This window comes from Falco cherrug, chromosome 15 (assembly GCF_023634085.1).
Source record: "Falco cherrug isolate bFalChe1 chromosome 15, bFalChe1.pri, whole genome shotgun sequence".
In the NCBI taxonomy this organism is placed as follows: Eukaryota; Metazoa; Chordata; class Aves; order Falconiformes; family Falconidae; genus Falco; species Falco cherrug.
This window is the reverse complement of record NC_073711.1, coordinates 15,720,119-15,730,803: the sequence shown is the minus strand read 5'-3', so window position 1 is coordinate 15,730,803 and position 10,685 is coordinate 15,720,119. Positions and strand designations below refer to the sequence as shown.

At 53.5% G+C, this 10,685-nt stretch overlaps 1 protein-coding gene across 1 annotated transcript; it reads left to right on the top strand.

Moving 5' to 3' along the window:
- The first annotated feature begins 675 nt into the window (after nucleotides 1-675).
- On the top strand, nucleotides 676-5,654 carry MMGT1 (membrane magnesium transporter 1). Its single transcript, XM_055727302.1, has 4 exons — nucleotides 676-831; nucleotides 1,307-1,359; nucleotides 2,308-2,411; nucleotides 3,361-5,654. The coding sequence occupies exons 1-4, from the start codon at nucleotides 750-752 to the stop codon at nucleotides 3,521-3,523; spliced, it is 402 nt and encodes a 133-aa protein (XP_055583277.1). The 5' UTR covers nucleotides 676-749; the 3' UTR covers nucleotides 3,524-5,654.
- Nucleotides 5,655-10,685: the final 5,031 nt, after the last annotated feature.

The window sequence follows — 10,685 nt, the reverse complement described above, 5'->3', positions numbered from 1 at the left end:
CAAGGAAGAAGTTTCGCACCGGCCCTGGCTCCGCACAGCCACGCGGGGGAGCCGGGGGTGGGTGTGCGGGGGGTGGGGTGCAGCACGTGCGGCTCCCCAGAGCCGGGGGGTCCTGGGGGGCGGCGGCGCCAGGAGCCGCGGCCAGGGGGAACTTCCCGCCCGGTTTGGCAAGAAACAAGGGGGATTTGTGCAGCCGGTGAGGCGAGGGCTGCGCGAAACGCCACGGTGACCCGCTCAGAGGCGGTTTGTAGAAAACACCCGCAAAGAGTTGTTGTGCCCCCGATGGTGGTGCCGCGGGGGCCTGGAAGACCGTGAAGGCTCGGCCGCGCGCGTGGCAGCGGGGTCCCCTTGCTCTGCTCCAGGCCCTGCTGGGGTCGGGGGTCCTGCCCCCGCACGCGCGGCGCATCCCCGGACGCCACTTCCTCTTGCACGGGCTCCTCAGGCTTTGAGGCTGAACACCTGGAGAGCGGGAACGACCCCGCTTCCAGCCCGGGGGAGGGGAGCGGGCCCGACCTGGGGGCGAGGGCTCCGCTGGACCCCCGCGGGCCCGCCCCCGCCCCTTGGCTTTTCTCAATGGCCAACGGTCCCGCGTGGGAAAGCGGCGGCGCGGCCACGCCCCCTTCCGCGGAAAGCCACGCCCTGTCAGCCACGCCCCTCGGCGGGCGCGGCCCGGCCCCGCCCCTGCCCGTGACGCCATCACCGGGCGCCGGGGGGCGCCCCTGGCGGCGGCGGGGCGAGCGGCGGCGACGATGGCGGCCGCCTCGGTGTGGAAGGGGCTGGTGGGGCTCGGGCTCTTCGCCCTGGCCCACGCCGCCTTCTCGGCGGCGCAGCGTGAGTGGGCGGGCGGCGGGGGGGGGGGTCAGGGCGGGCGCAGCCGCCTGAGAGGGGTTGCGGCGCGGGGAGGCCCCCGGGGGGAGCGCCCGGGGCGGGGGCCGGGCCGCGGCGGCATCATCGTCATCATCATCATCATCCTCAGCACCATCGCGGCCGGGGCGGCCCTGCCCTTGTGGGCCGGCTGCGGGCGGAGCGGGCCGGGGCTCGCTGGGCAGGACCGGGCGGAGCGCCGGGGCCGGGGCCTGGGGGGAGCGGGGCCGGGCCGGGCCGCCGGAGCGCGGCTGCCTCCCCTGCGGCCGGGGGAGGGGCAGCTGGCCGGGGCCGCCCGGGGCTGGGGACCGGCCGCGCACCGGGAGCAGCCCGGGGGCGGCGGGGGTGACACGTGTCCCAGACCGGCCGCAAGTTCGCGAGGGGTTTGTGTCGCTGGGCGCGTACGGGGGGCTCGATGCGTGTCTGTGTTTCCGTTTTGCAGATCGTTCTTACATGAGATTAACAGAAAAGGAAGATGAAACGTTGCCCATAGATGTAAGTTTAAGTTTTTACAATGTTTGAAAGGTGTAACGCTGTGCGGATAGTTTTGTCTCTCAGTTGCTTTTTTTTTTTTTTTTAAAATGTGATAGGCAAGAGTAAAGGGTGAGGTAGTTTTCAAATTGCACTTTCATTTGAGCTCCTGCTGTCAAAAAGGACCCGTGTTTTCTGTCCCAGCTTCCTGTGCTGTGTTACATCTGCCAGAGGGAACAAGCCCCAGGTCCAGACCTCCCTCTCCTTCTCAAGTACTACCCTGAAGCATCTTGTCCAGGAATTCCCTGAATGTAGCTCAGAGAATTTTTGCATCCATCTCCTTCTTTGCAGCATAAACATCCTCCTCCCTCTGGCTTTTGTTGGCTGACATTTGTTTATCCAGCGTGGCTGCACACCCATTTGATCCCAGCACAACCTGCTTCGGGAAGAGGTTGTTTTTATTTGCTTTATTTGCTTGGTTTTTTTAGTTCCACTTCAGTTATTACCCATTCCATTTTTTGCTTACTCAGAAAGGTAAGGAAATCAAATACCCACAACAAGCAGGCATGGTGTTTGGACCGAGCGGCAGCTGCCACCGCTGCACAGTGTGTGCTGGCAGCCAACTTGCTTCTTGGAAAGAGTATTAGATCCTTAAGTGCACAAGGACACAGTGTTTTGTTCTAGGGATCTCGCTGAGGAGCCATGTGATTTGGTTCAATTCATGCAGCACAGACCAGTTGTCAGGCAGCTGAAGCTCTTCTTAGCTCTGCCACCGATTTGCCATGCTAAATAGGTGGGGTATTAAATCTTCCCGTGCCTCAGTTTCCCTACTGTTGAATTTCCCAGCTCTGTAGAGCACTTACTATCACTGGATGAAAAGCACAAGAGACACTGTTTGTTTGAAAGATGAGATTTTTGGGGGGGTAGATATCAGGAAATGTGCGTGTTGCATTGTGTTTCCCTCTGTTACAGATAGTTCTTCAGACTCTGTTAGCCTTTGCAGTCACCTGCTATGGGATAGCACATATCGCGGGAGAATTTAAAGACATGGATGCCACTTCAGAACTAAAAAATAAGTATGTTTTATTTCCTCTTTTCATAAACGCCTCTAACTGCTACTCTACAAACAGAACACTGTGAAATAGTTGCTCTTTAGCTCAGTTCTTCTTTAACGCACATTGTAGGCAGTTACACTGAGAGGAACAGTCACACCTGGGAAAGCCAACAGTGTCTTGAATTTCAGAGAGAATTAGATAACTGAAACAAATTAAATAAACTTCTTGCTTTTCCTCATCCAAAATCCTGCTGTGCAGAGTTCATAGAGGAATGAAATGTCTATGTGCAAAGTAAGAGCTCAGCAGCCACAAACTGCTGTCGTGAGGTGGTCTCATAGTCTACAGGGCAGCGTGCCTGGCTCGCTCTTTCTCTGCTTCCTTACAAGAGCCTGAGTTATTTGAATCTTAGCACTAAACTACTCGAGGTGGGATATCTGAAAGCCTTTTAAGAAAATAAGGGATTTTGAATCAAGGTTTTGAAAAGGATATGAAATCGGATGGGCAGACACGGCCTCTCTGGCCATTTCCAAAAAGAGAGGGGAGTGTGAAAAGTACAAAAGTTGACGTTGTTGTATTTTGTAGTATTTACCTAAAACCCTTAGCTTCAGGCACAGAAAGGGACAGGAAGGTGACAGTAAGCAGCATCAAGGTTACTAACACAAGTGCCAGCTGCACGAAGGCTGGCACGTTTGGTGTGTGTGCGTGCAGCGATACTGCCTCTAGGCTCAAGGAAGGAGGGTGAACTTTGTGGGGTGGGCAGCCTCTGCACATGGAGCAGTTAGTAGTTTTCATGCTTGGCTTTGTATTTCCTCTGTGTTTTGGTTTAGGAAACTTACAAAGCAAGCAAGAGTTTTGGATTGAAAAACTTGTATTTCTGTGTCTGTAAAAGCTGGTACACCTTAAACTGACCTCTTCTAAACCCCATATTCTGAAAGAGTATTGATGTTGACTTTTTACATTTATTTTGAAGGACATTTGACACATTAAGGAACCATCCATCTTTTTATGTATTTAATCATCGTGGTAGAGTATTGTTCCAGTCCCCAGACACAGTGAATTCTTCTTCAAACCAAGATGCTTTGTCATCCAGCTCGTCACTGAAATTTCGAAAACTTGAACCTCTGCGCCGCTAAGACTTTTACAGATTATAATAATAATAATCCAGGACACTGAGATGTAATATTCAAGTCGGGGATGTAAACACTTTTTTAATTTCTGGAGCAGTATTTATATTGATCTTCCAGACTTTATAAAGTATATATATATAAACTAATGACCTTCTTTGTACACTGTTAATGAAAATGACTGAATTGTGAATTGGCAATGCAGTGTAAATTATTCTACAGTTATGCTGTGAAACACATCTTCAAATTTTCATATATTAAACCAAGTTGCAGCAGACTTAACTTCAGTTAAAACAAAAAAGCAAGCTAGTTTTTACTGCAATTAATGTTCTTTGACAAGAGGGAATGTTTGAGTGCTATTTATTTTTTCAGTTTGCTTGCACAACAGTTTATGAAACTCCTTCAGAAATACTGTGTGCACTGCATCACTTAACAGCAGAAAAAGGGGCAGCGCCTCCTGTTCTTAGGATGCCTGGGAGACCTGCTTGGTGTAGGCACAGGAAGTCAGAAAGATTGCTTTCATTTTTATTTTTTTACAGTGCTGAAAAATAGTTGTGCAAAGGTTTTTGGTTTGGGGTTTTGTTCCCCCCTCCCCCCCCAGGTTTTTATTATCACATCATTTCCATGTTGCCCTCCTTCGTTTAAGGGTAAACTTGTCTTATGTTGCCTCAAGTTGCCTGGGGTGCGGCTGTACATTTGGTGCCGGTGCGGGGGAGGCAGCTCACATCTGATCACGTGGATAATCTACTCTGCTCAGCTTGTGTACCCACTGTATTTATGTTCCTTTGGTTGTGAATATGGGATTGTTCATCAGATGGCTGAATGCTGTGTGGCACCAGATACAAGTTCCCAAGTTATCTTCTACGAGAAGTATCTCAGCATCAATAAGAAGTATCTGTTCTGTCAGCAGTCCAGGGGTAGGGTCCAGCAGCTAGCTCTGTTTGCTGGCACTAGTACAGCAGCAGTAATCAACTGGTCGTGGCACAACTACGCCCTTTTCTGCCCGCAGAGCCATTCAGTTTGATTTCTTTTTTCCAGCTGAGCCCTTCATTGATTTAAGATTACTGTCTTGATTTCATGTATTATGACAGATGATGCAGTTCTTAACTCTCACCAATGTCTAAATTCTCATCTCCCCTTAGGGGTGGAATCAATGCTAAAATTTCTCTTGGTCTGGCATTTCACCCATCTGACATAGCAAAGGGATGGCAGTCGGACATACTGATGGGCCCAACTAGAATTTTGCTTAGTCTGAGGATGTCTCACTGCCACCATAGAAACTCAGCCTTTTGTCCTAATGTTTTGTTTTTGTTTTTTTTTTTTAACAGTTAAAAGAACTGTCAAAGGCAAAAAGCTTAGCAAAAATACTGTGTAAACCGAAGCCTCTTTTTCTAGCTCTGCCCGTCCTATGGAGTGGGTGCCCCAGTGCTAGAGCAATATCCGTAGCTGCTGCTCTACAATCACTCTTAAGCATCTGGGTTTGGTTAGAAAGGGTTACTCTGCCAGCTCAAAGCATCTGAGCTGCAGGATTACTTCCTAAAGTGTCCTGGCTCCCCCCTAGCTGGTGTCACAAATCTGCTCCTGCCAGATGCAGTCACCAAAGGCCGCCAAAAAATAGTTACCGGGTCAGCTCTCTATTGAGGACAGAGCCCTTTCCTTGGGGAAGGAGGCTGCTGTGCAACAGCTGCTGCAGAGAGGAAAGGGCTGAACATTGGCCAGGTGACCTCGTGAGGCTCAAAGGAAAGACAGAATTAGCGGAGGGAGGGAGGGAGAAGCAAGGCAGAAGGTCAGTAACCACTGTACCAGACTGATACCGCAGCTGTGGTGGGCAGTGAGCCATTTGCAGAGGGTCTCTTAGAGCAGGGCTGCTCACCCCTCATGTCTAAGAAGCCCCATTTGTGCTACCGTAAGGCTACGTGGAGCTGCCCGAGGGGGAAGGTGCTGCTGTGGGACAGGGTGAGTGGAGAACATCACCTGCTTCTGGGAGCGGGTCCTACCGGGAACACCCTGTTCGCTGCATCCAGTCTCTCCTCGAGACAAGTAGCCTTACCCTTCAGCAGCAATGGTTATATCACAAAGCTGTACAAATTATTTTTTCTTATTGATCTTGCAATGTTCAATAAAAATTGATATCCTTGAAGTGTTTGGGAGTTTATTTCTGACCAACCTGGAGCCTGCTGCAGCAAATCCCTGATGACCGAATATTTAAAAGTGACTGCCTAGCATTGACAAGAAGTGATTGCCTTAATTACAGCAGCTCTGTGTGAAAGTGCATGCCTGGCCTGGTGTTCATAGCTATGAGATGAGATCAGTGGGGGGAATCAAAATAGCACGCTACAAGTAGCTAAAAGAAACAGTTAGGAGGGAAATGTTACCAGCCTGGGGGATCTGCCTGCCTTTGAGGTTCCTAATTAATGTATCTGGCAGAGCTGACGTATTTTCTGTCTTCCATTTAACCATAGCAAAGGCTTTTCTACCATGCGCTAATCCCCTGCCAAGCCACGGGACAGGCCCCTGCAAGGTCTGGTGTTGCAACAGTCGCTGGGGAAAACTGCCTACTGGCAAGGCTGGAGACAGTTAAAATCTTGGGCTTGAGCAAGACGGCTTTTCACTCGCTGTTCTGCTTTTCAGTTGGGGGAGGTTGAAAAGTTAGCAAAGAACTCGAGGAGTTTGCTCAACTGCAGCATCCATCACGCTTGCACCCGAGAGAGCAGCAGGCTCCCGTTGCCACGCCGCTGCGGCTGCCTGCATCCAGCACCGAGCGGGGGTAAGGAAAACCAAACGGTCCGCAGCCTTCTGAGGAGGGGGCACTTCAACCAGCGCCCAGAGCTACCTCGTGCTTACCTTGCAACATGCAGTTCTTCACAGAGGAGCTTCCCTTCTTCAAAAGCAAAACAGAAGTTTTGCCAAGAGCTTCTCGGGTTAGACAAGAGGAGGAGATGCCAGCCTCGCCCCGTGCGCCCTCACTGCCATCGCGCCTTGAGTTGCTTTGGCTGCAGGATGCGATGTTTCTGCTACGTTAAATACTAAAAATAATGTGCTGATAAATTGCATTCATTGCTGGAGTAGCAGGTTTAATCTGCATTAATTTTGCTGGGTTTTTTTCTGCTTTTCCTCACCAGCCAGCGAGAGTTCAGGGGGGGCTTTTGTTTAAAGCTAAGGAGAGCAGGAGCCGTTTAGACCTTCACAAGGTGAGGAGACAGGGACCACGGTTTGTGTCAGGTTTCTTGCTGTCACTTGCCCTTTCCATATCGGAGGCTGGGGTGGAAGCACAGCTGGCAGAAACCCCTTTTCCTAGAGTTCAGCGAGGGCTGAACTGTAGCACCGCTTGTGACAGTAGCTCCTGATCTCGCACGTCTGAGAGCTGCGGAGGAGCATCGTGGCTCCCTCCCCGCGTGGGCAGAGACTGAGCGCGCTGGAACCAGCGCTGCCGCGCAGGAAAGCAAAGTGCAGCCGTGAGACCCGTCAGCGCTGCGTGTGAGGGTGAGCCCGGGGTGCCCTCTCCCCACTGCTGCAGTAGGGCTTTCTCGGGAAAGCCGGTGGCTCACGGCCCCTTCCTGGTCCCCTGGAGCACCAGCGCATCTCCCTCCCTGGAGAAAGCAGGGAATGGCAATTTCTAACTCTAAAATGATTTTTGGCTTCCTTATCACTTGCTTCCCATGCTTTGGGTTCCCTTGCTCTCCTCCATGCTGCAGCACAGCCACCCTTTTCCGTCTCCAGCACCTCCAGTGGGGACATCCTCCAGCTGGATACACACACACACACACACCTGGAGAGCGGCACCATTTCTGCTCCTTTTTGGGGGCTACCTACGCCAAGAGGCAGTTTTCCACCAGGCCATTCGGAAAGGCTGAGGCTCAGCCCACAGCATCCGAGGCTGCAGTGGTCCCTGTGTGCAGCCCCCCCAGTCCCCCAGCCCCATCTGAGCAGCGATGGCACAGCTTGCCCTGCAGCCCCCCACTGCCTGCGCGGAGGGGAAGGGCACAGAAAAGCTACTTTGAATGTGAAACAAGCAGGAAGAACTTCGGTACCAGCTTTCCACGGCCGGCACTAGCAGTGCAGGCACAACACTCCTTTGATCTGGCCTTGAGGTTCACCTCGAAGCCGTAACCACCTGGGGGAGAACCACAGTGGAAACCCACCGGTCCGGCAGGTAACAGCCCTTTAACCAGCCCCAGGTTGGTCTCGGTGCTACAATGTCATTTCAAAACACTTTGGACTAGCAAGGAAAGCTACATCCTTAAAATGGCAGCTAATTAATTTTCCTGTCCTGCTAACTTAATCCTTTTTCCAGCCAAGAAAGGCCAACGGGAGTTGAGGGAGCAGCGCAGCAGCCAGGAGCCTGGCAGCGCAGGCAGGAACACAAGCCCCAGGGCTCCCTGGCAGGGGCCCAGGCTGTGCCGTGGCACCGCTTACCAGGCCTTTTTAAAAAGGGAGAGAAGAAAAAAAATCTGAGGTTACATTTGGATTATCAAACCAATGGCTCATCCGGTAGCAGTGGTCCCGGGGAGCCCACAGACCACACGCGGACGCAGCTATTTACTCCCAGTTCATATCCCTGGTGTAACCCCTGCTGCCAGGCGGAGCCCGTGGTGCTGGCAGTGCCCTCTGTGCCCACACTGGTGCTGGCTGAACCATTTTCCCCGGGATTCGCTGGAGGCATGCTGTGCTGCGAGAGGACTGCACTTTGGATTTAAAAAAAGAAAAAAAAAAAAGAAAAAAAAAGAAAAAATTTCCCCTCCACCCCCAAGGTATTTCTGCTGCATGTTTTAGAGCAGTTCAGGGCCAGCCAGCCAAGGCCAGCACTGATGCCCTCTGAGCCCCAGGCTGCTCCAGCATCCCCGTCCCTGGGAGGTCCCTGCTGCAGAACGGGATGCAGGAAGAGCGCCCGGCCTGCACAGCAGATGCTTAGGCAGCCATTTACTCCCCCATCCCGGATGCAGAAGTGCACAAAATGAGCCACTAGCATCCAAGAGCAGTTTTGGAGGAACCAGTTTGGCAGGCGCTCCAAGAAGCGGCTCGCTTCCCCGTGTCCACACGATCCCCACCCCGTGACAGGGGCCACCAAGGAACCCCCAGGCCTGGGCTCAGCCCCAGCAAGGGCAGCCCCACCAGTGAGGCACCACCTCCTCGGTGCAGTGCAAAGCACGGGGAGGGAAGAGAAGGGGCCAAACACTTCCCCCTCCTCCAAGACCACGGCGCTGCTGCTGATTTGCAGCCTCCCACCCCATACAGATGCCTCCCAGGGACCTTGGTGACAGCTGTGCCATTTCAATGTCAAAGCTACCACCACCACGCTGAGGCAGAAGCTGGCTGCTACCTCAAAGCCTGTTTGAATACAGCAGCTCCTGATCACACATGAAAAACCACAGCAGAGCGAGACCCATGTTCATCTCGCACGGGAGGCACCCACATATCCTATGGGGTGCGACAGGGCTGGCAAATAAACCCAGGTCTGCTGCACATACAGCCGTGCTGCTGCCTTGGGTGGCCAGGGCTGGCAGGAGAGGACAACCTCAACCAAGGCAGGCTGAGATGTCCCCCAGCCCGGCGTGATGGGAGCTGTGGTCAGGGCAGGTCTGCAAGGCGCTCTGCCCTCTGCTTCTCATGCTCAAGCCCGAACTGCAGAGCTCGAAAGGGCCAGAATTGAGGCCGAAGCCCACCACGTTCTGGGACGCAGCACAACGGGATGCTCAGCAGAGGTCAGCTAACGGGCGAGCAGAGACACAGGCACTGCAAGAAGAGTGGCGAGTCACGTCAGACGCGGCTCCAGGGAGAGCCGAGCAGAGCAGAGATCCCCGCACGTGGCACCGTGACAGCCCACTTGCAAAGCACCGACCCCAGCCCCACACGGAGCACATGCACCAGCCTCCCCAAGGACACCGGCTTGGTGCAGGTTTCCACCTTTCTGAGCAGCTCCCCATCTGCGTATCCGTGCCCCGGGATGAACGGGACAAGGCTTTCCTCAGCATTTTCAGCCTCTTACTGGTTTCCTATCGTGACGAGAGCAGTCCCTTTCGTTTCCTTGCTTTCACAGCCCCCTCTCGCCTCAACAGAGTGGCCACGCTTAGCCCAGGGGTGCAAGGCAGACCCTGGGAAGGAAAGCCTGCGCTGCTCACATCCACAGGAACGCACAATTTGGCCACCTGGAACCCAGGCAAAAATCTGCTTTCAGCTGCCCCACAAGGTCAGAGCTTCCTCAGGGTCCTGTTGTGTGCACTTCTGGAAAAAGCCATCACTTAACCTATTATCCAGCAAGTTTCCCATCACAGCCAGGGCCGTGACTCACCAGCAACCGCCTTTCCTGAGGGGAATTCACAGCCAGTTCCCAAGAGTCAGTCTCACCCCGTTTCACCTGCCGCCAGCCGCAGAGATAGCCGCAGCAGCAGCAGCTCCATGAGCATCCTTCCCCGCATCCCTCGCCAGCACGCGGAGCCCTGGCGTGCCCTGCCCACAGCCAGCAAACAGGCAGCCACACCGCCGCGGCAGCACTGCAAGTGCCACGCACTTGTCTGCCCGTTTTCTAACAATACTCCCGGCAAGAGGATTTGCTCACTATGATACACTTAAAACAGCCTCTTCCAGAGCTCATCAGTTCCCCACCAATCTCCTTTTTACGCTACCAAACATTTTGGGTAGCGGCTACAATGCTCTGTCCACTCCCGGCATGCAGAGGGAGGAGCCCTGAATCCAGGGGATGTCAGCGGAATTTAAAAATACACTTTTACAAGTCTGAGAAAAAAAAAAAAAGACACCGGAGCAGCTCAGGTCAGAAGCCAGAACTCAGCTTTAAAGGAGAGGCAGTACCGCAAGTGCCTACAGGCTTGGGCAACTTCTCTGCAGCCCTCCCGCCTCCCTCTTTCCAAGCTCCTGCTTTTTTCCAGCCCCAGAAGCGCACTTCCAGCAAAAGGCACCCACTTCAGCCACCTCTGCGTGGCAGCTGGCTGCAGGGACCTGCCCCAGCACCACCCCACGCTCCCCCCGTGACAGACCCAGGCTGGCAGGTCGGAGCCCACGGACAAACAGCCCAGCACAGCCACCGTGTTGTTTTGTGGTGGGATTTTCAACACCAGGGAAATAATTCAGGGTACAAGACCAAATTAGGGCATGGATTTTATAATCATCTTTGCTAGTGACACACTGTATGACCTTGGGTAAGTCCCTCCATCCA